Raw genomic sequence first — 27251 nt, 5'->3', positions numbered from 1 at the left:
TGTGGGATTCACTGTGGCGTCCTACCCCAAAGGCAAAGAAGAGTGCAGAGCTGGGCTTGATTCCCAAGTCACAGTCAGGCTCCCGCTATGGTAGGCGGGACATCTCTCTAGCTGCTCACAGAGATGGAACTAGGGAATTGAGGGAGAGTTAGGGGTCCAGGGAGATTTACTTGAGTCTGATTTTCCAGGTGAATCAGAAGGGCAGGCTTGGTCCAGGGTTTGGTGCCTAAACATTCCTGGGAGAGGCACATCATCACCAACAGCATTTGTCATTATTGTTGTATGTTAGCAACAAGATTCAGCTGGTCAGATTTTTTGGGCCACCTTGAAAATGCTGACATTTTCTGTGCTGTGATTGTGTTGAAGGCAAAGTAGCTCCAACCACTGTGAGAACCCAAATAAAAATCAATACCCCCCACCAAAGACTACCATTCTGAAACACACGTTTCTCTAGAAACAGTAACAAAGCCCCTCTTTCTCTGAAGCTTCTTATTATTTTTGGATTCCATTTCTTTTTATGTGCCAATCTAGTGTACCATGCAACACATTTTGGGAGCTGGGGGCTCTGCTTACATTTAAGGGAGACAGTCCTGTCTGACCTGAGAGTGGAGCATGCATTCCAGTGTGAAGGAGTGTGAGGCAGCAGGCACAGACACAGACAATGAGAGAAGGGTCACTTTATTGGTACTGAGACTGCAGAGGGACTGGGGGCTTTAGCTGTTGGCAGCTATGGTGTCCTTAATCCAGTCCACATAGTTGTAGACCTTGGTGTAGACTCCAGGCCTCCTCTTCAGGGCACAGCCATAGCCCCAGGAGACAATACCTTGGAGCTGTCCATTGCAGACCACAGGGCCACCAGAGTCACCCTGGGGTGAAGAAGGTACAAGTTGTATGGAGAGAGAGATGGAGGAGGAATATAGCTACATTCACTCTGAACCTTAAAAGACCCCTTTCTAGCTAGCTCTGTGCCTCCACGTCCTTCTATGGTGGTGGCCCATTCTCTGTTCTTCCTAAGCAGTCAGCATGCAGCCCAAGGGAGCCTTCCTCACTTCTCCATGGGGACACTGCAGGGAACCTCCTCAACCCTGCCACACTGGGAGTTCAAATCTTTTTCCCAGATGGGGCCTGGGTATCAGTGGGAGCTTCAGCATGGGAAGGGTTGTTCAAATCACCTGGCAGGAATCCTTGCCTCCCTCAAGGAAGCCCACACAGAACATGTTGCTGGTAATCCGGAAAGGGTAGGAGAGTTTACACCTAGCCTGGGTCAGCACAGGAGCGTCCAGGCACTGCAGCTCATCTGGGTAGTCAGCTGTGAGGATCAGGAAGAGATCAAAGAAAGTCGAAATGTGGGTCAGGCCAGAGAAGGAGACAATAATCTAGGATGGAACACTGAAGAGGAACACTGCCCCTGGAGAGGACTCCAAAACATAAGTCCTGGCAAGGGGCTCTGGCTTTTAGTTCCCAGAATGATCATTGTTGAACCTAATACATGATCATAGCAAGTTCTCCATTTGTCCTGTCTCTTGATTTTAGGAGCCAAGTCCTTGAGACTTTGCGTCTCTCTGGTGTCCAGTGCAGAGCCTGTGTGTAATGGGCACTGGAAATGTGTCTTAAGCCTGGAGGTGACAGATTTTAAGTTAAGGGGCATGGTTTGTTCTGGAAATTGTGAGGATGGAGGGAAGTAGAAGGGCGAAGGGTCCCACTCACCGCCAGAGCTCAGAGTGTTGCCCCAACCGGAGATGAGGCACTCGGTGCCAGCAGCTGGAGGGGCGTTGGGCAGAGAGATGGTGGACACGTAGTCATTGATGACGGCAGGCGTGGAGAGCTTGATCAGCATGATGTCATTGTTCAGAGTATTCCCGTTGTATTTGGGGTGGCGGATGATCTTGGTTGCATTGATGAACTGCTCATTCCCCTCCAGGACTTCGATGTTGTGCTCTCCCAGTCTCACCTCGATGTGGCTGATAGGCAGGGCAGGCATGGTGAAGACCTTCTCTCATAGCCACGGCACCCTTCCCAGCTTCCCCAGGGTCCTTAAGCTCCCTGCTCATGGACTGCTCTGTAGACATCGGGTGTGATGTGTGGCCATATCTCATGGGCAGGAGAGCAATGTGGGTCAGTGCAGGTGTGAGACCCAGAATATTTCTGCTTCAGAGGTTGGTGGTAGTGGGGTGGGGAAGAGTCAAAGGGATCCCAGAGGAGGCTGCTCCTCAACCTGCCTTCCTAGCCTCTTTCCCACAGTCTCCACAGTCACTAGCACTGTGGGCACAAGTAGCTCCTTGTAATTTTCCCAGCATTATTCACCCCAGGCCTTTGCTAACTGCGCACAGTGACTTCCTCCCTTCCTTTTTGGCCTGGTGAGCAACACACTTCTCTGTATTCTAATCCAAGGGTAGCCATAGCATTAGAATCTCCTGGGAACTTGTTAGAAATGTAAATTCTTCATCCTTACCCCCATCTACTGATCAGAACCTTGGGGATGGTACTCAGTGATTTCTGCCTTAACAAGCTTGTAGGTGTTTCTGGTGCATACTCAGGTTTGAGAGTTCTTGTTGTAGGCAGTGGTTCTCAGCTCTGTCTATGCACTCTACAGTTACCAAGGTAGAGTGTGAAATACTCACTGACATTCACAACCTCTTCCTGAAAATTTTGTGTTAATTGCCCTGGGATAGGACACAGGCTTCAGTGTTTTAAAAAAACTCTTTCTTAGGTGGCTTTAATGTGTGGCTAACCAGCAAAAGGTACATCCCTGCTTTTCTCACTAGCTCTGAGCACCCCAAGATCATCCCTGCCTGCTTTTATGACCACAGCCCTTGCTGTTTCATGGATTTACCTTGGTGTGAGACGTTCCTGTCTTGTGTTCACTCTGGTCTGCAGAGTCAGCTGCTGCCAGCAAGTTTTCTTCTCCACCACCTCTCCCATCCATCTCACCCAACCTCAGTATTTGCCTGGGCTGAAGCCATGCTCTCCCAGGCAGCCTGGCTGGGAGTTTTGCAGTGAGGCACCCCACACTTACGGCTTGTAGCAGTGACCGGCTGAAACCACCCACTGTTCGCTGATGAGGGAGCCACCACAGAAGTGGTAGCCAGAATTCAGGGACACCTGGTAGGGGACAGAATTCTCCTCACAGGTGTTGCCCCCAACGATCTTGTCATCATCGTCAAAGGGGACAGCAACTGGAGTGGAGATGGGAAGGGAGAAGGCAAGTCAGTAGCATGTTAGGGGTGGTGCTCCCAGCCTGCGGTTGCTTCCTTCTCATTTGAAATCCTTAAGAAGCACAGTGAGGCTACGCAAGGGAGGGATGGCTGCCATCCCTGGTGAGCATCACTGGATGTGGCTTCCAAGTCTCTGTGTCTCCAGGGCACATTGCTAGGTACCCTGTGGGTGTTCAGATCTCTCCTGGGGTCACCAGGCTGAGGTCGCAAGGAATTTCCTCACAATACTTCCAGTGGGACAGGAGTTGTTGGGATGTGCTTGTCTCACCCACTGAGTGCTTCTCGCTTTGTTCATCAGCAGTGTACCTCTCCTGGCTATTGGAGCCCTGGCTTGTCAGGATAATTTGACCAAGCTAGGAAAACGCCCTGGCTGCGCAGACCTGACCACGACCAGATTCCCTCATAGCTCAGAACAGTGGAGTCAGGGCAGATTGGAGGGCAGCCCCCAGGCTCACTTTGACAGAACAAAGGTAGACGTTGTTATTGGCTAATAGGACAGCAATTCTTAACCTTGGCTGCATGCCTTGAAATGTTACAAATCATCTGGGAAGCTTAAAAACCCAGAACATAGGTTGCACCCCAGACAATGAAGTTAGAATTTCTAGAGCTGAGTCTCTGGCATGAGTAATTTTTCAACCTCTCCAGGTGCATTTGAGGTTAAGAGCAACTATAGTGGTGCTATTCTCCTGCTGTCAGAGCCAAACCTGAAGCCTTCTGCTTCATTTCATGGTCCAGCCCCACCTGGCCTCCCTTCTCAGCTTCTCCATTCACATGTTGGATATAGATGAATGGCAGTGGTGGGAGTGAAATTAGGGAGAAGTTGAAACAGGTGAGGCTTAAAGCGAGCCCAAGGGGGATGGGAAGTAGAGATGCCAGATGGAGGAAACAGAATATTGGAGTAAAGTCAAAAGAGAAGAGGCAGCAAGAATGGAAGGACATGTGTCTGCCAGGAAAGGGTGTGGGTGGGGCCTGAGGCAGGGCATGATACTCACCAGCAGCTCCCACAAAGGTAAGGATCAGGAATAGATTCATGGTGGTAGAGTGTCCCTGACTGGTGGTGGAGGACCCATCTTTATACCTCCTGAGGATCGGGAGAGAAGGTGTCTGTGAGGTGAAGGTCACCATTCCTCTCAGCACAAACACACCTGCAGCTTTCCCCTTCCCAGGGTCTTGCATCAGCTCGGCTGTGTTTGGCCACTCTGTGGGTTTGTGATTCACAGGTGATAAGGAAACTTGCCTTCTGAGAGCAGAGAGGGAGACCGGCTGTTTCCTGCAAGGATGCTGGGATGGGAAAGACAGGGAAAGCCAAGTTCTGGATCACATAGCTGGGCTTTCTTAGGCCGAGGAGATGATGGTTAGAAGGAAGGAGAGTGGCCTGGCTGTTTAGGAGTCTTTTTGACTACTGGGGATGTATTTAATGTACTTAAGGAAGGACAAGCATTGGTAACAAGCTTGGCTTTTGAGTGTCCTGGATCCCCCAAGAGAGGAGGAAAGTCTTATCTAAGGCTCATTCCTGTGAAAATAAAGATGCTTCTCTCCAGTCAGTGTGCGGGAAGGTCAAATCCAAGACTTTGGGAACAAGAATTCCAACACTAAGGGGTAAGGAGAAGGGAAACTCGCATTCCATAGGATTCTGGGCTTCCAGATGGCTCTCCTTCCTATCAAGGCTAAAGGATGGGAAGTGTTGCAAAGAAGGAGGGGACACAGGTTAGGTAGGAAGTTACTCAGTGCATCTGGAGGATGGAAAACCAGTGGTGCACTCCTCCCTGTCTACAATGTGAAGACATTTGTCTCTCTCATGTGTATCCTGTCGCAGGTTCTTTCTATGCAGCCTCACGGTTGCCCTGGCAACCTGCACTCAGGGTGATGCAAACTGACCCACCTGCTCGGGGCTAACAGTCTGAACCAGAATGACATGCCCCTGATCAGATGTCAGAGTTTGGACCACAGTAAATCTGGGTTATGATCTGATCTTAGAATCAGCAGTAGGTAGAGATTTTAGCACATGTTAAATGGGTCGCATGTTGGATTCAATGATGGAAATTTAGAGGGGTGGATCTAGAATTTTCTATCTTAGATGCAGTGAGATTACACTGGGCTCAGTAGAAAGTGAATCTTTCCAGAGAATATCCTGATTTGGGCCCTACCAAGGCTACTAAACACAGTTGTGTAATTGACTGAGGCACAACCTGGCCAGAGCAGTGTGGAGATGGGAATGCTGTCTCCGCTCTAGTCTAATGATGTAAGGAAAGAAGGAGCTTCCTTATGAGGGTGCTTTCCCTTCTCAGCAACTCAGAGCTCAGGTTGGTGATGGGCAGGAGTGAGCAGAGTTCAAGGTTGAATTGTTTGAAAGGTAAAAGTATCAGGGATGTTCTGGAGACAGTGAACCAAATGAGAAAAGATCAGAAACTTGGTAGTGAAATTGGACATGGCCAGGGGATAGAGGGAAGAAGCAAATGGAAACCAGAGAGAATTGGAAAAAAAATGCCTAAGTGGTGTCTGTGGCGTTGAGAGGACACACAGAGTAACTTCAGTTTCAGCTCCTAGAATGGCTTCTGAACCAGTTTCCCCACAGCCAGGAGACCCACTGTTCAGAGACCCCTCTCCACCCCGTACCCCCTCTAATCAGTGATGGGCTCATAGCTAACACTGCTATATTTAGATGGTCCACGGTGCCTGACAGCTTTGCAAGAGTTTTCACGTAAGTAACAGTGGTGAATTACTTTTCATTTTTGCTGAGTTTCACAGTTTAACTTCCCACAAACATGGTAAATATGATTTGTGCAGAGCAAAATAATTTCCACTTATAGAGGAAGACAATGAGATTCAGAATGATTCTGTCTTGCCCAAGAATACAGATCTTGGCAGAGCTGACCATAAGACCAACAGAAGCCATGGAGAGCATTGTGAAGTGTAGGAATTGCTGCAGGTGGCATCAAAAAGGAGATTTACTGAGGATAGAGGCAGAGGTCCCCAGAGGTCAAACTGTACATTTGATTCCTTCCTAGTTATTTTCTTCCTGGCAGAAATAGATGATTGAATTCATCTTTCTTCTGCCAGCTTGTCTCAGAGCCTTACCTTGCCACAGTTCCAGACCCATCCAGGCCTTGACTGCCATGTAGATGACACACCTCTCTGCTCACGAACAACTGGCCAAGCCTCAAGTAGCCAGGTTTTGGAGCATTGATAATATGGGCTTTTCCCATGTTGTCCCTAAACATGTTTTGTTTTTTCTCCTTGTCATGGGGTCTTCACAGAACTCCTCCATTAGAGAATAAGGAGAGACTCTTGCTCTAGCAACTGTAGACACTAGTGTGCACTAAACAGGGAGGTGAACCTTGGTAGAAGATGGAAAATTTGTTTGGTAAAAGGGATTTTTGGATCAGTGCTTGTGGTTCTGACTCTCTGAAACAGAACACCTAAGAATATGAGGATTTTCTGTATCTAGAGCTTGAAGTCTAGACTTCTCCAGTATTTTGCGCTCTTCCTTAAATGATCACAGTATAGTCTGAGGTCAGCTTTCTTCAAAAGGAATGACCTTGCAGGCAGAGAAGACAGCTATAGGTGGAGACTGTTACCTCATATTGTAGACTCAGATATGTAGGACAGGTTCAGATCCAGCTGCCCAAGCTCCATTTGGAGGACATGCCATTCTTGGTACTGTTCATTCTGAACTACAGATTTCTTTCGTCTATTTCTTTAAGACATCTCTCTGGATTGTGGTTAGTGCTTAGTCCACCAAACCACTGTCCTTCAATTATAACAGTGAATTGTATCTGTGTGCTTACTATATAGCACATAACTTACTATACAACATGTAACTCATTTAAGTTAAGAATGATTTTTTCATTTTATCATCACAAACACCTATGGGATTGCCCATTTTACAGATGATCAAATGAGCTTTCTGGAGGTGAAGTGACTCTTCCATCTCCCAGAGCAGCAGCTCCCAGCCAGAGCCCACCCTCCCTGTACTCAAGACCTTGGCAAAGCAACCAGAGTCAGAAAGAACCACGAGAGAAGCTTTCCGTGACTTTCAGCCACTTTGTTCCTCTTTTTTTCTCCTCTCCTCTCCTGCATTTTTCCCTATCTCCAGGTACAGTTCGGGATGTGGATACCTGTCCCAACACAAAAACACCTGGGGATTCATTCCTGATACCCCAATACTTCCCGATTTTCTCCCCTTTCAAGTCAGATCTCACCTACCTGTTTGGGTCAGAGAGATGTGAGTGTTAAAGTCCCCGAGGAAGGAGGCAGGGGCTGTGCCCTCAGATGGTTATTGGTGAAGGGAATTTATGCTTAATTTCAGTTTAAGAGAATGTTGCTGTGTCTCTGCCTAGGACAGGCAGCCCATTGTGTCCGTGGGTGATGAGGGAAGTCCACAGAGACCCAGGATTTGTGACGTGTGGCTGCCAATGTCTGCAGAGCCAGAATTGAGCTTGAAAGGATGGGCGCTGATGGGCAGTTGTATGGTAAGTTGCTATGGGGCTTCTTGATCTCTCAAATTCCAGGTGGCAAGATCAATGCATGCTTGATGGACCGCTTCCCAGCAGGCTCTGGTGGCTGCAAACTTTTTCTGGTGTCGAAGATCCTACCACTTTACCTTTGGGTTTTCTTTGAAAAACAGGCAATGAAAGACAGATGAAAACAAGAGTTCTACCAGTGGGCAGGCAATAATTCTCTTCTGGAAAAGGGATGTTTGTGGTTCTTCCCCACATTGTCCTTGAAAGAGCTTGGCTACAGAGTGGCTATTAATAAAATGTCAAAAAAACAGAAGGGGCTGGTTAGGCTGCAGAGGAAAGGGAACACTTACACATGGTTGGCCAGAGTATAAATTAGTTCATGGAAAAATTAATGCAGAAAGCATTTTGGAGATTTCTGAAATAATTTAAAACAGAACTACCTTTCCACCAAGCAATTCCTTTACTGGGCATTTACCTAAAGGAAAATAATTGTTCTGCCAAAAAGACACATGCTCTAGAAAGTCCTTAACAGCACTATTCACAGCAGCAAAGCCATGAAATCAACCTAGGTGGCCATCACTGGTAAACTGGATTAAGGAAATGTGGTACATATACACCATGGAATACTATGCAGCCATGAAAAGAATGAAAACATGTCCTTTGCAACAACATGGATGGAGGTGGAGACCATAATCCTAAGCAAATTAACATAGGAATGGAAAACCAAATATCACGTTCTCATGTATAAGTGGGAGCTGAGCATTGGGTACACATGAACATAAAGATGGGAAGAGTAGACACTGCAACTACTAGAGGGAAGAGAGAAGGAGGGTGGAAAGGGCTGAAAAACTACCTGTTGGGTACTAAGCTCACTGCCTGAGTGATGAGATCATTTGTGCCCCAAACCTCAGCATCACACAATACACCCATGTAACAAACCTGCACATGTACCCCCTGAATCTAAAATAAAAGTTGAAATTTTTAAATGGAACCTGGGCAAGGAGCAGTGGCTCACGCCTGTAATCCCAGCACTTTGGATCACTTGAGGTCAGGAGTTCAAAACCAGCCTGGCCAAAATAGTGAAACCCTGTCTCTACTAAAAATACAAAAAAAGAAAAAGAAAGAAAGAAAGAAAAAGAAAGAAAAAAGGAAGGGAGGGAGGGAGGGAGGAAGGAAGAAAGGAAGGAAGGAAGAAAGAAAAAGAAAGAAAGAAAGGAAAGAAAGAAAGAAAGAAAGAAGAAAGAAAGCAAGAAAGCAAGAAAGCAAGCAAGCAAGAAAGAAAGAAAGAAAGGAAGAAAGAAAGAAAGAAGGAAAGACATTAGCTGGGCATGGTGGCGGGCGCCTGTAACCCCAGCTACTTGGAAGACTGAATCACTTCAACCTGGGAGCCGGAGGTTGCAGTGAACAGAGATCATGTCATGGCACTCTAGCCTGGCTATAGTTCATCCAGAAAGAGATGTTTTGTGTAAAGGTTGAGGTGGGGTCTCTTTGACGACTCTGTGAGAAGGAGGCCCTAAGTCGTGGCAGTGGACAGAGTTGCAGCTTTCTGCCTCTTTGCCGTTTGGTCTGGACCCACAGGTGAACTGTACCAGCCTCGATCCCAAGCACACTTTCTACAGACCTTCACATCTCATGGTTCCGTGTGAGCAAATGGACAGGGAAAGCTGTATGGTCTGAGAAAAGGCAACCCCTGGGCTGGCTCTCATACAGTATTTTGTCTTGAATTTTGAATAAGCCTTATTTTTTTAATCTTGTTTTGTGTTTTTCATGGTGGTGGTGGTGGTGGTTTATTTTACACAGACCACTTAGAAGAAATCCCATGGTTATCTGTCATTTTCATGCCCTGTTTTTTCTGCTGGCAACCCATCTGAGTAGGGTGACTCACTTTTCTGTGTAAAGAGTCTATGTGGCCCAGGTAGGAGGTGGAAGCAGCTGTCTGGAATGTCATGCCATTGGGATGCTTGTATCTGTGTCTTGGCTTCAGGTAACCAGCTGGGCTTTGTTAGGAATGATATGAATGGAGACAGAAAACAGTGGAAACTAACACTCCCCACCCATCCCTGTTTCTGTGAAGCATTTGGTTCTTCCTTTTACACTTGAGTGACGATGATATTCAGACCAGGCATTGACATTACAGTAAGAAATGAAAAAAGTGAATCTGTCTTGTCTGTCTGTCTATCTACTGGATATATATCTCCAAAAGCAGACAAACCCAAGGCTGTATGGTGAACTAGGGTCTGTGTTTCCATCCATAAAAACCAAATCCATGTTGAACAAAGGGATGTTTATATGCAGTGACTTTCTGGGTGACCCGTGTGTATCTGTCCATTATGTGTGAGCCCTGAGCCCTGTTTTCCTCTGAAGATAGTGAGTGGTAGCAGTCTCCTCACACGATTCACACATCTGGAGCACAGATGGCCCTCTCAAGGTAGTTGATCTTACACATCTACTTTTACCAAACAAGTGTCTGATGCTTACTTGGGTGTATTCCACAGCATGTGGACTGCGGTGCCCTGTGTTTGCCAGGAATGCTGTGCTCTATGTAGGGGTTTTACTCTACTCATCACTGCAATTTGCATGCTGCTTCGTGGACACTTGGAGGCCTGTGCTTTGTTCCCTGTAACTGGAAGTGTGCTCTGAACATGTCTGTCTCCCTTGCCTGCTCCTGGCCCTTGGTACCAGCTCCCAGGGGTGTCCACAAGCACTGGGGACAGAAGGTGAAGGTGGAATTTCAAAGAGAAGCTTGCTTGGATCTTCGGTGACAAGCTTGGATGAGCTATGGGCCCTCTCAGAATTGCCAGGAGGAGGCTTTGGCAGGTGCCAAAGGTGCCACAGGTAACCTGTCTCCATCCGCTGCGTCCAGTGGGTGAAAGCCAGCCAACATGTGACCAGAGTGGCTGGATGGTGTCACAGCCCTCAGATGTCTTTCCTTCCACCTTTTTTAAAGAGTCCCAAGTAACTCAGTTGAAGTATCTCAAAGGTAAGAAAGTTTTATGAAAATGAATCCTTCCTCAGTTAATTGATCAAATGGGTGAATCCTGACCCTCTCCAGTTTCTTTCCCTGATCAGCGTGGGGAGCTGTGGTAGCTGTGCGATTCACTGCGGCATCCTATCCCAAAGGCAGAGAAGACAAAAATGAAACTTGCAGAGCTGGGCTTGATTCCCAAGTCACAGTCAGGCTCCCGCTATGGTAGGCGGGACATCTCTCTAGCTGCTCACAGAGATGGAACTAGGGAATTGAGGAAAGAGTTAGGGGCCAGGGAGATTTACTTGAGTCTGATTTTCCAGGTGAATGAGAAGGGAGGGCTTGGTGCCAACACATTCCTGGGAGAGGCACGTCATCACCAATAGCATTTGTCATTGTATGTTAGCAATAAGATTCAGCTGATCAGATTTTTTGGGCCACCTCGAAGATGCTGACACATTTTCTGTGCTGTGATTGCTCTGAAGGCAGAATAGCTCTAACCACTGTGAGAACCCAAATAAAAATCAATACCTCCCCCAAGACCACCTTTCTGAAACACACTTTTCTCTAGAAAACACTGCCCCCTTTCTCCCAAGCTTCTTATTAGTTTTGGATTCCATTTCTTTGTATGTGCTAATCTAGTGTACCATGGAACACATATTGGGAGTTGCGGGCTCTCCTTACCTTTAAGGGGGACTGTTGTGTCTGACCTGAGATTGGAGGATGCTTTCCAGTGTGAAGGAGTGTGAGGGAGCAGGCACAGACACAGGGAGAACAGGGTCATTTTATTGGTATAGAGACTGCAGAGAGACTGGGGCTTTAGCCATTGGCAGCTATGGTGTCCTTAATCTAGGCCAAATAGTTGTAGACCTTGGTGTAGACTCCAGGCTTGTTTTTCTGGGCACAGCCATTGCCCCAGGAGACAATGCCTTGGAGCTGCCCGTTGGAGACCACAGGGCCACCAGAGTCCCCCTGGGGGGAAGAAGGGACAAGTTGTATGGAGAGATAGAGGAGGAATATAGCTATATTTACTCTGAACCTTAAAAGACCCCTTTCCAGGCAGCTCTGTGGCTCCACATCCTTCTCACGGTGGCCCATTCTCTGTTCTTCCTAAGCAGACAGCATGCAGCCCAAGGGAGCCTTCCTCACTTCTCACTGGGGGCACTGCAGGGAGCCTCCTTAGCCCTGCCACCTTGGGAGTTCAAATCTTTTTCTCGGGTGGGCTCTGGCTGTCAGTGGGAGCCTCAGCATGGGAAGGGTTTTCCAAATCAGCTGGCAAGAATCCTTGCCTCCCTCAAGGAAGCCCGCACAGAACATGTTGCTGGTAATCCTTCCAGTGTAGGAGGCTTCACACTCAGCCTGGGTCAGCACAGGAGTGTCCAGGCACTGCAGCTCGTCTGGGTAGTCGGCTGTGAGGATCAGGAAGAGATCAAAGAAAGTCGAAATGTGGGTCAGCTCAGAGAAGGACACAATAATATAGGATGGAACATTGAAGAGTAACACTGACCCTGGAGAGGGCTCCAAAACATGCGTCCTGGCAAGAGGCTCTGGCTTTTAGTTCCCAGAATGATCATTGTTGAACCCCTCCCAAGACGTGATCATACCAAGTTCTCCATTTGTCTGGTCTCTTGATTTTAGGAGCCAACTCCTGGAGACTTTGCATCCTCTGATGCCCAGTGCAGAGCCTGTGTGTGATGGGCACTAGAAATGCGTCTTAACCCTGGAGGTGAGAAGATTTAAGTTAAGGGGCATGGTTTATTCTGGAAATTGTGAGGATGGAGGGAAGTAGAAGGGCAAAGGTTGCCACTCACCGCCAGAGCTCAGAGTGTTGCCCCAGCCGGAGATGAGGCACTTGGTGCCTGCGGCTGGAGGGGCAGTGGGCAGAGAGATGGTGGACACGTGGGTATTGATGATGGCAGGTGAGGAGAGCTTGATCAGCAGGATGTCATTGCTCAGAGTATTCCTGTTGTATTTGGGGTGGCGGATGATCTTGGCTGCATTGATGAACTGCTCAGTCCCCTCCAGGACTTCGATGTTGTGCTCTCCCAGTATCACCTGGATGCAGCTGATAGGCAGAGCAGGCATGGTGAAGACCTTCTCTCACAGCTGGGGCACCCATCCCACCTTCCCCAGGGTCCTCACGTTCCCTGCTCATGGACAGATCTGGAGGCATGGGGTGGGGTGTGTGACCATAACACATGGGCAGGAGAGGGATGTGGGTCAGTGCATGTGTGAGATCCAGGACCTTTCTGCTTCAGAAGTTGGTGGTAGTGAGGTGGGGCAGAGTCAAAGGGATCCCACAGGAGGCTGCTCCTCAACCTGCCTTCCCAGCCTCTTTCCCACAGTCTCCACAGTCACTAGCACTGTGGGCACAAGGAGCTCCTTGAAGTTTTCTCAGCATTCTTCACCCCAGGTCTTTGCTAACTGTGCACAGTGCCTGTTCCTCCCTCCCTTCTTGGCCTGGTGAGCATCACCCTTTTGTGTAATCTAATCCAAGTGTAGCCACAGCATTAGCATCTCCTGGGAACTTGTTAGAAATGTAAATTCTTGGGCCTTACCCCCACCTACTGATCAGAACCTTGGGGATGGGACCCAGTGATTTGTGCCTTAACAAGTCTGCAGGTGGTTCTGGTGCATACTCAGGTTTGAGAGTTCTTGGTATAGGCAGCGGTTCTCAGCTCTGTCTGTGCACTCTACAGTTACCAGAAGTAGAGTGTTATATACTCCCTGATATTCACCCCCTCTTCCTGAAAATTTTGAGTTAATTGCCCTGGGATGGGACACAGGCAACAGTATTTTAAAAAATTCTTTCTTAGGTGGCTTTATTGTGTAGCTAACCAGCAAAAGGTACTTGCCTGCTTTTCCCACTAGCTCTGACCACCCCAAGATCATCCCTGCCTGCTTTTATGACCACAACCCTTGCTGTTTCATGGATTTGCCTGGGTGTGAGAGGTTCCTGTCTTGTGTTCACTCTCTGCTCTGGAGAGTCAGCTGCTGCCTACAAATTATCTCCACCACCTCTCCCCTCCATCTCACCCAGCCTCAGTACTTCCCTGGGCTGAAGCCATGCTCTCCGAGGCAGCCTGGCTTGGAGCTTTGCAGTCAGGGGCCCCACACTTATGGGTTGTAGCAGTGACCTGCTGACACCACCCACTGTTTGCTAGTGAGGGAGCCACCGCAGAACTGGGAGCCAGAATGCAGGGACACCTAGTAGGGGAAAGAATTCTTCTCACAGGTGTAGTCTCCAGTGATCTTGTCATCCTCGTCAAAGGGGGCAGCAACTAGCGTTGGAATGATAAGGAAGAATACAAGTCAGTAGCATGTTAGGGGTGGTGCTCCCAGTCTGGAGTTGCTTTCTTCTAATTAGAAATGGATAACAAGTACAGTGAGGCTAGGCAAGGGAGGGAGCGCTGGCACCCCTGGTGAGCATCATTGGATGTCTCTCCCAAGTCTGTGTCTCCAGGGCATGTAGCTAGGTACCTGGTCGGGGCTTAGATCTCTCCTGGGGCCACTAGGCTGAGGTCACAATGAATGTCCTCACAATGCTTTCAGTGGGATAGGAGTTGGGATGTGATTGTCTCATCCACTGAGTGCTTCTCTCTTTTACTCATCAGCTGTGTACTTCTCCTGGCTATTTGAGTCCTGGATTGTCAGGATACTTTGGCCAAGCTAGGAAAACCCCCTGATTGCATAGAACTTGGCATGACCAGCTTCCCCCATAGCTCAGATCTGTGGAGTCAGGGCAGAGTTGAGGGCAGACCCCAGGCTCACTTCGACAGAACAAATGTAGATGTTGTTATTGGCCAATAGCACAGCAATTCTTAACTTTGGCTGTATGTTACAGCCTGGAAATGTTACAAATCACCTGGATGCTTAAAAGCCCAGAACACAAGCTGCACCCCAGACAAATGAAGTTAGAATGTCTAGAGCTGAGTCTCTGGCATGAGTAATTTTTCAACCTCCCCAGGTTCATCTGAGGTTAAGAGCAACTCTAGTGGTGCTATTGGGGTGCGGTGGGAGCCAAGCCTGAAGCCTGCTGCTTCATTTCGTGGTCCAGCCCCACCTGACCTCCCTTCCCAGCTTCTCCAACCACAGCTCGGATATAGATGAACAACAGTGGTGGGAGTGAAATCAGGGAGAAGCTGAAACAGGTGAGGCTTAAAGAGAGCCCAAGGAGGATGGGAAGTAGAGATGCCAGATGGAGGAAATAGAATATCAGAGCACAGTCAAAAGAGGAGAGGTAGCAAGAATGGAAGGGCATGTGTCTGCCAGGAAACGGTGTGGGTGGAACCTGAGGCAGGGCATGATACTCACCAGCAGCTCCCACAAAGGTAAGGATCAGGAGTGGATTCATGGCAGTAGAAAGTGCCTGACTGGTGGTGGAGGACCCATCTTTATACCTCCCCGAGGATTGGGAGGGAGGTGTCTGTGTGGTGAGGGTCACCACTCCTACCAGGACCAACAAACCTGCAGCTTTCCCCTTCCCAGGGTCTCGCATCAGCTCGGCTATGTTTGGCCACTCTGTGGGTTTGTGATTCACAGGTGATAAGGAAACTTGTCTTCTGAGAGGAGAGAGGGAGACCGGCTGTTTCCTGCAAGGATGCTGGGATGGGGAAGACAGGGAAAGCCAAGTCCCGGATCACACAGCTGGGCTTTCTTAGGCTCTGGAGATGAGGGTTAGAAGGAGGAAGAATGGTCTGGCTGTTTAAGAATCCTTTTAACTATTGAGGATGTATTTAATGTACTTAAGGAAGGGGAAGTGTTGGTAACAAGCTTGGCTTTTCAGTGTCCTAGATCCCCGAAGAGAGGAGGAAAGTCTTATCTAAGGCTCTTTCCTGTGAAAATGAAGATGCTTCTCTCCAGTCAGTGTGCGGGCATGTCAAATCCAAGATTTTGGGAACAAGAATTCCAACACTAAGGGATAAGGAGAAGGGAGACTCGAATTCCACAGGATTCTGGGCTTCCAGATGGTTCTCCTTCCTACCAAGGCTTAAGGATGGGAAGTGTTACAAAGAAGGAGGGGACACAGGTTATGTAGGAACTTACTCAGTTCATCTGGAGGATGGAAAATCAATGATGCACTCCTCCTCCCCTTCTTCAATGTGAAGACATTTGTCTGTCTCATGTGTATCCTGTCATAGGATCTTTTCATGCAGCCTCACTGTTGCCCTGGCAACCTGCACTCAGGGTGATGCAAGGTGACCCACTTGCTCGGGGCTGACAGCATTAACCAGAATGACATGGCCCCGATCAGATGTCAGAGTTTGGACCATGGTAAATCTGGGTTTCAATCTGATCTGAGAATGAGCAGTAGGTAGGGATTTGAGCACATGGCAAATGGGTCACATATTGTGTTCAATAATGAAGATGTGGAGGGGTGGGTCTAGAATGTCTTAGATGCAGTGAGATTATGCTGGGCTCAGTACAAAGTGAATCTTCCCAGAGAATATCCTGATTTGGGCCCTACCAAGGCCACTAAGACACAGTTGTGTAATTGACTGAGGCACAACTTGGCCAGAGCAGTGTGGAGATGGAGATGCTGTCTCCGCTCAAGTCTAATGATGTAAGGAAAGAAGGAACTTCCTTATAGGGTACTTTCCCTTCTTAGCAACTCAGAACTCAGGTTTGTGATGGGCAGGAGTGAGCTGAGTTCAAGTTTGAATTATTTGAAAGGTAGAAGAAGCAGGGGTGTTCTGGAGAAGATAAACAAAATGAGCAAAGCTCAGAAACTTGGTGGCGAAATTGGACATGGCCAGGGGGATAGAGGGAGGAAGAAATGGAAACCAGAAGGAATTGGAAAAAAATGCCAAAGTGGGGCCCATGGAGTTGAGAGGACATACAGAGTACCTTTGGGTTCAACTTCTGGCGTGGCCGCCGAGCCAGCTTCCCCACAGTCAGGAGACCCACTGCTCAGAGACCCCCTCTCCACCTTAATCATTGATGAGCTCTAATCACTGATGGGCTCATACCTAACTCTGCTATATTTAGATGGTGCTTGGTGCCTGACAGTTTTACAAGAATTTTCACAGAAGCAACAGTCATGCATTGTTTTCATTTTTGGTGAGTTTCACAGTTTAACTTCCCACAAACATGCAAATTATGATTTGTGCAGAGCGAAAGTATTTCCATTTATAAAGGAAGAGACTGAGATATAGAATGATTCTGTCTTTCCCAAGAATACAGATCTTGGCAGAGCTGATCATAAGGCTGACAAGCCATGGAGAGCGTTGTGAAGTGTGGGAATTGCTGCAGGTGGCATCTAAAAGGAGATTCATTGAGGATCAAGACAGAGGTTCCCAGAGGACAAACTGTACATCTGATTCCTTCCTGGTGCTTTTCTTCCTGGCAGACAGAGACGATTGAATTCGTCTTCCTCCTGGCACCATGTCTCAGAGCCTTACCTTGCCACATTTCCAGACCCATCCAGGCCATGACTACCCTGTAGATGACACACCTCTCTGCTCACGAATAACTGGCCGAGTCTGAGGTAACCAGGTTTTGGAGCATTGATAATATGGGCTTTTACTGTGTTGTCCCTAAACATGTTGTTTCATTTTGCCCCTTGTCATGAGGTCTTCACAGAACTCCTGCCTTAGTGGATAAGAAGAGACTCTTGCTCTAGCGAGTGTAGACACCAGTGTGTACTAAACAGGGATGTGAGCCTTGGTAGAAGATGGAAAATTTGTTTGGAAATAGGAATTTTTGGATCAGTGCTTGTGACTCTGATTCTCTGTCTGAAAGGGAACACCCAAGAATATGAGGATTTCTGTATCTAGAGCTTGAAGACTAGCCTTCTCCAGTATTTTGCGCTCTTCCTTAAATGATCACAGTATAGTCTGAGGTCAGCTTTCTTCAAGAAAGATGGATCTTACTGGCAGAGAACATAGCTATAGATGGAGACTATTACCTCATACTGTAGACTTAGATGTGTAGGATAGGATCAGATCCAGCTGCCCAAGCTCAAATTGGATTACATGGCATTCTTGGTACTGTTCATTCTGAACCAGAGATTTCTTTGTCTACTTCTGTAAGACATCTTTCTGACTTGTGTTTAGTGCTTAGCACACCAAACTACTGTCCTTCAATTATGATAACAGTGAATTGTTTCTGTGTGCTTACTATATACCACGTAACTTACTATAGGACATGTAACTCATATAAGTTAAGAATGTTTTTTTCATTTTATCGTCACAACCACCTATGGGATTGCCCATTTTACAGATGATCAGATGAGCTTTCTGGAGGTGAAGTGACTCTTCCATCTCCCAGAGTAGCAGCTCCCAGTCAGAGCCGGCCTTGCCTGCACGCAAGACCTTGGCAAAGCAACCAGGGCTGGAAAGAAACATGAGAGAAGCTTTCAATGATTTTCTGCCACTTTGTCCCCCTTTTTTTCTCTATTCCTCTCCTACATTTTTCTCCATCTCCAGGTACATTTCGGGATGTGGATGCCTGTCCCCATACAAAAACACTTGGGATTCATTCTTGATACCCCAATTCATCCCAATATCCCCCCTGCCTTTTGTCTTGGATTTTGAATAAGCATTTTTTTGGCTTGTTTTGTGTTTTTGGTGGTGGTAGTGTTGGTTCAGTTTACACTGACTACTTGGAAGAAATGCCATGGTTATCTGTGATTTTCATGCCCTGTTTCTGCTGACAACCCTTCTGAGTGGGGTGATTCACTTTCCTGTATAAAGATACCTAATGGCCCACTTAGGAGTTGGAAGCAACCGTCTGCAAGGCCTCTTGGCTTCAGGTAACCAGCTGGGCTTGGACAGGAAATATCTGAATGGAGACAGGAAACTGTGGAAGCTAACACTCCCTGCCCAGCCCTGTTTCTGTGAAGCATTTGGTTCTTCCCTTGACTCTTGAGTTCTGATATTCAGATGAGGCATTGATATTATGGTAAGAAAGGGAAAAAATGTATCTATCTCATCTGTCTATCTATCTACTGGATATATATCTCCAAAAGCAGACAAACCCAAGTCTGTAAGGTGAACTAGGGTCTGCGTTTGGACTCCAGAAAAACCAAATCCATGTTGAACAAAGTGATGTTTCTATGCAGTGACTTTCTCAGTGACCTGTGTGTATCTGTCCATTGTGTGTGAACCCTGAGCCCTGTTTTCCTCTGAAGATATTGAGTGGTAGCCATCTCCTCACACCAACCACACATCTGGAGCACAGATGGCCCTCTCAAGGTAATTGATCATACACATCTACTGTTTACCAAACAAGTATCTGATGCACACTTGGGTGTATTCCACAGCATGTGGACTGTGGTCCCCTGTGTTGGCCAGGAATGCTGTGCTCCATGTAGGTTTTACTCTACTCATCATTGCAATTTGCATGCTGGTCCGTGGACACCTGGAGGCCTGTGCTGTGTTCCCTGTAACAGGAAATGTGCTCTGAACTTGTCTGTCTCCCTTGGCTGCTCCTGGCCTTTGGTACCAGCTCCCAGGGGTGTCCACAAGCACTTGGGACAGAAGGTGAAGGTGGAATTTCGAAGAGAAGATTGATTGGATCTTCGCTGACAAGTTTGGATAAGTTACAGCCCCAACATGGGCCCTCTCAGAATTGCCAAGAGGAGGCTTTGGCAGGTGCCAGAAGTGCCATGAGGCCTGTCTCCCTCTGCTGCATCCCGTGGGTGCAAGCCAGCCAACGTATGGCCAGAGTGTCTGCATGGTGTCACAGCCCTCAGATGTCTTTCCTTCCACCTTTTTATAAAGAATCCCAAATAACTCACTTGAAGTGTGTTAAAGGCGAGCAAGTTTTATGAAAATGAATCCTTCCTCAGTTAATTAATCACATGAGTGAATCCTGACCCTCTCTAGTTTCTTTCCCTGGTCAGAGTGGGGAGCTGGTGGTAGCTGTGGGATTCACTGTGGCATCCTACCCCAAAGGCGAAGAAGACAAAAATGCGGCGTGCAGAGCTGGGCTTGATTCCCAAGTGGAAGTCTGGCTCCCGCTATGGTAGGCGGGACATCTCTCTAGCTGCTCACAGAGGTGGAACTAGGGAGTTGAGGGAAGAGTTAGGGGGCCAGGGAGATTTACTTGAGTTTGATTTTCCAGGTGAATGAGAAGGGAGGACTTGGTCCAGGGTTTGGTGCCTAAACATTCCTGGGAGAGGCATGTCATCACCATCAGCATTTGTCATTATTGTTGTATTTTAGCAATAAGATTCAGCTGGTCAGATTTTTTGGGCCACCTCGAAGATGCTGACACATTTTGTGTGCTGTGATTGTTTTGAAGGCAGATTAGCTCTAACCACTGTAAGAAGCCCAAATAAAAATCAATACCTCCCCCAAGACCACCTTTCCGAAACACATGTTTCTCTAGAAAACACTGCCCCCCTTTCTCCCAAGCTTCTTATTATTTTTGGATTCCATCTCTTTGTACGTGCTAATCTAGTCTACCATGCAACACATTTTGGGAGCTGGGTGCTCTGCTTATCTTCAAGGGTGACGGTTGTGTCTGACCGGAGATTGGAGGATCATTTCCAGTGTGAAGGAGTGTGAGGGAGCAGGCACAGACAAAGACAGTGAGAGCAGTGTCACTTTAGTGGTATGGAGACAGCAGAGGGACTGGGGGCTTTAGCTGTTGGCAGCTATGGTGTCTTCAATCCAGTCCACATAGTTGTAGACCTTGGTGTAGACTCCAGGCTTGTTCTTCTGGGCACAGCCATAGCCCCAGGAGACAATTCCTTGGAGCTCTCCGTTGGAGACCACAGGGCCACCAGAGTCACCCTGGGGAGAAGGGAGAAGTTGTATGAAGAGAGAGATAGAGGAGAAAAATAGCTACATTTACTCTGAATCTTAAAAGACCCCCTTTCCAGGCAGCTCTGTGGCTCCACGTCCTTCTCACGGTAGCCCGTTCTCTGTTCTTCCTAAGCAGTGAGCATGCAGCCCAAGGGAGCCTTCCTCAATTCTCCATGGGGGCACTACAGGGAGCCTCCTCAGCCTCGCCACTTTGGGAGTTCAAATCTTTTTCCTGGGTGGGGCCTGGGTATCAGTGGGAGCCTCAGCATGGGAAGGGTTGTCCAAATCACCTGGCAGGAATCCTTGCCTCCCTCAAGGAAGCCCACACAGAACATGTTGCTGGTAATCTTCCCAGGGTAGGAGGCTTCACACTCAGCCTGGGACAGCACAGGAGCATCCAGGCACTGCAGCTCGTCTGGGTAGTCGGCTGTGAGGATCAGGAGGAGATGAAAGAAAGTAGAAATGTGGGTCAGGCCAGAGAAAGAGACAATAACATAGGATGGAACACTGAATAGGAACACTGCCCCTGGAGAGGACTCCAAAGCTTCACTCTTAGCAAGGGACTCTGGCTTTTAGTTCCCAAAATGATCATTGTTCAGCGCCTCCCAAGACGTGATCATAGCAAGTTCTCCATTTTTCCTGTCTTTTGATGTTAGGAGCCCATTCCTTCAGATTTTGCATCTCTCTGGTGCCCAGTACAGAGCCTACGGTCACTAGAAATGAGTATTAAGCCTGGAGGCAAGAGGATTCAACTTAAGGGGTATGCTTCATTCGGGAAATTGTGAGGATAGAGGGAAGTAGAAGGACAAAGGGTCCCACTCACCACCAGAGCTCAGAGTGTTGCCCCAGCCAGAGATGAGGGCCTCGGCGCCAGCAGCTGGAGGGGCGGTGGGCAGAGGGATGGTGGACACATGGTCATTGATGACGGCAGGTGTGGAGAGCTTGATCAGCAGGATGTCATTGTCCAGAGTCTTCCTGTTGTATTTGGGGTGGCGAATTTTCTTGGCTGCATTGATGAACTGCTCATTCCCTTCCAGGACTTCGATGTTGTGTTCTCCCAGTCTCACCTGGATGCGTCCGCTGGGCAGGGCAGGCATGGTGAAGACCTTCTCTCACAGCCGGGGCACCCATCCCACCTTCCCCAGGGTCCTTAAGCTCATGACAGCTCTGGAGGGATCAGGTGGGCTGTGTAGCCATATCACATGGGCAGTAGAGGGATGTGGGTCAGTGTAGGTGTGAGACCCAGGACCTTTCTGCTTCAGAGGTTGGTGGTAGTGGGGTGGGGAAGAGTCAAAGTGATCCCACCAGAGGCTACCCTTCAACCCACCTTCACAGCCTCTGTCCCACAATCTCCATAGTCACTAGCACTGTGGGCACAAGGAGCTCCTTGTAGTTTTCCCAGCATTCTTCACCCCAGGTCTTTGCTAACTGCGCACAGTGCCTGTTCCTCCCTCCCTTCTTGGCCTGGTGAGCACCACCCTTCTGTGTAATCTAATCCAAGGGTAGCCACAGCATTAGCATCTCCTGGGAACTTGTTAGAAATGTAAATTCTTGGGCCTTACCCCCATCTACTGATCAGAACCCTGGGAAGGGACCCAGTGATTTGTGACTTAACAAGCCTGCAGGTGGTTCTGGCGCCTACTCAGGTTTGAGAGTTCTTGATGGAAGCAGCGGTCTCAACTCTGTCTATGCACTCTACAGTAACCAGAAGTAGAGTGTTATATACTCACTGATATTCACAACCTCTTCCTGAAAACTTTGAGTTAATTGCCCTGGGATAGGACACAGGCATCAATATTTTTAAAAACTCTTTCTTAGGTGACTTTAATGTGTAGCTATCCAGCAAAAGGATAGCTCCACCACCTATCCCATCCATCTTACCCAACCTCAGTATTTCTCAGGGCTGAAAGCTCTCCCAGGCAGCCTGGCTGGGAGTTTTGCAGTCAGGGGACCCACACTTACAGCTTCCAGCAGTGACCTGCTGACACCACCCACTGCTCCCTGATGAGGGAGCCACCACAGAAGTGGTAGCCAGAATTCAGGGACACCTGGTAGGGGACAGAATTCTCCTCACAGGTGTAGCCCCCAACGATCTTGTCATCATCATCAAAGGGGACAGCAACTGCAGTGGAGATGGGAAGGGAGAAGACAAGTCATTAGTACGTTAGGGGTGGTGCTCTCAGGCTGCGGTTCCTTCCTGCTAATTAGAAATCCTTAAGAAGCACAGTGAGGCTAGGCAATGGAGGGAGCGCTGTCACCCCTGGTAAGCATCAGTGGATGTGGCTCCCAAGTCTCTGTGTCTGCAGGGCACGTAGCTAGGTACCCTGCAGGGGTTCAGATCTCTCCTGGGGTCACCAGGCTAAGGAAGCAAGAAATGTCCTCACAATACTTGGGATATTGTGATGTGTCTGTCTCACCCACTGAATGCTTCTCTCTTTCATTCACCACCTGTGTACTCCACCTTGCTATTTAAGCCCTGGATGGTCAGGATACTTTGGCCAAGCTAGGAAAACCCCCTGTCTGTGTAGACCTGGCCATGACCAGCTTCCCCCTCAGCCCAGGTCTGTGCAGTGAGGGCAGAGTTGAGGGCAGCCCCAGGCTCACTTTGGCAGAACAGAGGTAGATGTTATCATTGGCCAATAGAACAGCAATTTTTAATCTTGGCTGCATGTCTGGAAATGTTAAAAATTACTTGGGAAGCTTAAAAGCCCAGGACACAGGCTGCACCCCAGACAAATGAAGTTAGAATGTCTAGAGTTGAGTCTCTGGCATGAGTAATTTTTCACCCTCCCCAGTTGCATCTGAGGTTCAGAGTAGCTATAATATTGCTATTCTGGTGCTGTCAGAGAGAAGCCTGAAGCCTACTGCTTCATTTCATGGGCCAACCCAACTGGTCTCCCTTCCAAGCTTTGGCAACCACAGCTGGGATATGGATGAATGACAGTGGTGGCAGTGAAATCAGGGAGAAGTTGAAACAAGTGAGACTTAAAGAGAGCCCAAGGAGGACGGGAAGTAGAGATGCCAGCTGGAGGAAATAGAACATCAGAGCACAGTCAAAAGAGGAGAGGTAGCAAGAATGGAAGGGCATGTGTCTGCCAGGAAAGGGTGTGGGTGGGGTCTGAGGCAGGGCATGATACTCACCAGCAGCTCCCACAAAGGCAAGGATCAGGAGTGGATTCATGGTGGTAGAGTGTGCCTGACTGGTGGTGGAGGACCCATCTTTATACCTCCCGAGGATCGGGAGAGGACGTGTCTGTGAGGTGAGGGTCACCACGCCTCCCAACACAAACAAACCTGCAGCTTTCCCCTTCCCAGGGTCTTGCATCAGCTCAGCTATGTTTGGCCACTCTGTGGGTTTGTGATTCACAGGTGATAAGGAAACTTGCCTTCTGAGAGGAGAGAGGGAAACTGGCTGTTTCCTAGAAGGATGCTGGGATGGGGAAGACAGGGAAAACCAAGCCCCAGATCACAAAGCTGGGCTTTCTTTATTTTTTTATTTTTATTTTTATTATTATACTTTAAGTTCTAGGCTACATGTGCATAACGTGCAGGTTTGTTACATATGTATACTTGTGCCATGTTGGTGTGCTGCACTCATCAACTCGTCATTTACATCAGGTATAACTCCCAATGCAATCCCTCCCCCCTCCCCCCTCCCCATAATGGGCCCTGGTGTGTGATGTTCCCCTTCCCGAGTCTGAGTGATCTCATTGTTCAGTTCCTACCTATGAGTGAGAACATGTGGTGTTTGGTTTTCTGTTCTTGTGATAGTTTGCTGAGAATGATGGTTTCCAGCTGCATCCATGTCCCTACAAAGGACGCAAACTCATCCTTTTTTTTATGGCTGCATAGTATTCCATGGTGTATATGTGCCACATTTTCTTAATCCAGTCTGTCACTGATGGACTTTTGGGTTGATTCCAAGTCTTTGCTATTGTGAATAGTGCCGCAATGAACATACATGTGCATGTGTCTTTATAGCAGCATGATTTATAATCCTTTGGGTATATACCCAGTAATGGGATGGCTGGGTCATATGGTACTTCTAGTTCTAGATCCTTGAGGAATTGCCATACTGTTTTCCATAATGGTTGAACTAGTTTACAATCCCACCAACAGTGTAAAAGTGTTCCTATTTCTCCACATCCTCTCCAGCACCTGTTGTTTCCTGACTTTTTAATGATTGCCATTCTAACTGGTGTGAGATATCATCTCATTGTGGTTTTGATTTGCATTTCTCTGATGGCCAGTGATGATGAGCATTTTTTCATGTGTCTGTTGGCTGTATGAATGTCTTCTTTTGAGAAATGTCTGTTTGTATCCTTTGCCCACTTTTTGATGGGGTTGTTTGTTTTTATCTTGTAAATTTGTTTGAGTTCTTTGTAGGTTCTGGATATTAGCCCTTTGTCAGATGAGTAGATTGCAAAAATTTTCTCCCATTCTGTAGGTTGCCTGTTCACTCTGATGGTAGTTTCTTTTGCTGTGCAGAAGCTCTTTAGTTTAATTAGATCCCATTTGTCAATTTTGGCTTTTGTTGTCGTTGCTTTTGGTCTTGTAGACATGAAGTCCTTGCCCATGCCTATGTCCTGAATGGTATTACCTAGGTTTTCTTCTAGGGTTTTTATGGTGTTAGGTCTAACATTTAAGTCTCTAATCCATCTTGAATTCATTTTTGTATAAGGAGTAAGGAAAGGATCCAGTTTCAGCTTTCTACTTATGGCTAGCCAATTTTCCCTGCACCATTTATTAAATAGGGAATCCTTTCCCCATTTCTTGTTTTTGTCAGGTTTGTCAAAGATCAGATGGTTGTAGATGTGTGGTATTATTTCTGAGGACTCTGTTCTGTTCCATTGGTCTATGTCTCTGTTTTGGTACCAGTACCATGCTGTTTTGGTTACTGTAGCCTTGTAGTATAGTTTGAAGTCAGGTAGCGTGATGCCTCCAGCTTTGTTCTTTTGACTTAGGATTGTCTTGGCAATGTGGGCTCTTTTTTGGTTCCATATGATCTTTAAAGCAGGTTTTTCCAATTCTGTGAAGAAACTCATTGGTAGCTTGATGGGGATGGAATTGAATCTATAAATTACCTTGGGCAGTATGGCCATTTTCATGATATTGATTCTTCCTATCCATGAGCATGGTATGTTCTTCCATTTGTTTGTGTCCTCTTTTATTTCACTGAGCAGTGGTTTGTAGTTCTCCTCGAAGAGGTCCTTTACATCCCTTGTAAGTTGGATTCCTAGGTATTTTATTCTCTTTGAAGCAATTGTGAATGGAAGTTCATTCATGATTTGGCTCTCTGTTTGTCTGTTACTGGTGTATAAGAATGCTTGTCATTTTTTCACATTAATTTTGTATCCTGATACTTTGCTGAAGTTGCTTATCAGCTTCATGAGATTTTGGGCTGAGATGATGGGGTTTTCTAAATATACAATCATGTCATCTGCAAAGAGGGACAATTTGACTTCTTATTTTCCTAACTGAATACCCTTTATTTCTTTCTCTTGCCTGATTGCTCTAGACAGAACTTCCAACACTATGTTGAATAGGAGTGGTGAAAGAAGGCATCCCTGTCTTTTGCCAGTTTTCAAAGGGAATGCTTCCAGTTTTTGCCCATTCAGTATGATACTGGCTGTGGGTTTGTTATAAATAGCTCTTATTATTTTGAGATACGTTCCATCAGTACCTAGTTTATTGAGAGTTTTTAGCATGAAGGGCTGTTGAATTTTGTCAAAGGCCTTTTCTACATCTATTGAGATAATCATGTGATTTTTATCTTTGGTTCTGTTTATATACTGGATTACGTTTATTGATTTGTGTATGTTGAACAGCCTTGCATCCCAGGGATGAAGCCCACTTGATCATGGTGAATACGCTTTTTGATGTGCTGCTGGATTCGGTTTGCCAGTATTTTATTGAGGATTTTTGTATCGATGTTCATCAGCGATATTGGTCTAAAATTCTCTTTTTTTGTTGTGTCTCTGCCAGGCTTTGTTATCAGGATGATATTGGCCTCATAAAATGAGTTAGGGAGGATTCCCTGTTTTTCTATTGATTGGAATAGTTTCAGAAGGAATGGTACCAGCTCCTCCTTGTACCTCTGGTAGAATTCAGCTGTGAATCCATCTAGTCCTGGACTTTTTTTGGTTGGTAGGCTCTTAATTATTGCCTCAATTTCAGAGCCTGCTATTGGTCTCTTCAGGGATTCAACTTCTTCCTGGTTTAGTCTTGGGAGAGTGTAAATGTCCAGGAAATTATCCATTTCTTCTAGGTTTTCTAGTTTATTTGTGTAGAGGTGTTTATAGTATTCTCTGATGGTAGTTTGTATTTCTGTGGGGTCAGTGGTGATATCCCCTTTATCATTTTTTATTGTGTCTATTTGATTCTTCTCTCTTTTCTTCTTGATTAGTCTTGCTAGCGGTCTATCAATTTTGTTGATCTTTTCGAAAAACCAACTCCTAGATTCATTGATTTTTTGGAGGGTTTTTTGTGTCTCTATCTCCTTCAGTCCTGCTCTGATCTTAGTTATAGCGGTCAGCGTCCCCCAGTAGACATCTACAGAACTCTCCACCCCAAATCAACAGAATATACATTCTTCTCAGCATCACATCGCGGTTATTCCAAAATTGACCACATAATTGGAAGTAAAGCACTCCTCAGCAAATGTACAAGAACAGAAATTATAACAAACTGTCTCTCAGACCACAGCAATCAAACTAGAACTCAGGACTAAGAAACTCAATCAAAACCGCTCAACTACATGGAAACTGAACAACCCGCTCCTGAATGACTACTGGGTACATAATGAAATGAAGGCAGAATTAAAGATGTTATTTGAAACCAATGAGAACAAAGATAC

General features: G+C 47.1%; 1 protein-coding gene, 1 pseudogene and 1 gene segment (V, D, J or C); all 3 read right to left on the bottom strand.

Moving 5' to 3' along the window:
* LOC102137723 (T cell receptor beta constant 1-like) overlaps positions 1–27251 on the bottom strand; it is a 266137-nt gene that overhangs the window by 58760 nt on the left and 180126 nt on the right.
* On the bottom strand, positions 11463–15010 carry LOC135969772 (putative trypsin-6; annotated as a pseudogene).
* Positions 20198–23576, bottom strand: LOC102129692 (trypsin-2-like). The gene is made up of 6 exons (XM_065540919.1): positions 23537–23576; positions 22358–22517; positions 22126–22167; positions 21219–21475; positions 20686–20822; positions 20198–20383 (listed from the first exon to the last, which is right to left on the bottom strand). Exons 1-6 carry the CDS (start codon positions 23574–23576, stop codon positions 20231–20233), a joined length of 789 nt encoding a protein of 262 aa, XP_065396991.1. The 3' UTR covers positions 20198–20230.

Source organism: Macaca fascicularis, chromosome 3 (genome assembly GCF_037993035.2).
Source record: "Macaca fascicularis isolate 582-1 chromosome 3, T2T-MFA8v1.1".
Taxonomy (NCBI): domain Eukaryota; kingdom Metazoa; phylum Chordata; class Mammalia; order Primates; family Cercopithecidae; genus Macaca; species Macaca fascicularis.
The sequence above is the reverse complement of the archived record's forward strand: the minus strand, read 5'-3'. Positions and strand labels throughout refer to the sequence as shown.

Coding starts and splice junctions, on each gene's coding strand:
- LOC102129692 (XM_065540919.1), bottom strand. CDS start 23,576: ATGAATCCACTCCTGATCCTTGCCTTTGTGGGAGCTGCTG. Junction 21,476..22,125: donor GGAAGAGGTTGTGAATATCA/GTGAGTATATAA, acceptor TGCCCTGCCCAG/CGGACGCATCCAGGTGAGAC. Junction 20,823..21,218: donor CAACACTCTGAGCTCTGGTG/GTGAGTGGGACC, acceptor TGATCCTCACAG/CCGACTACCCAGACGAGCTG.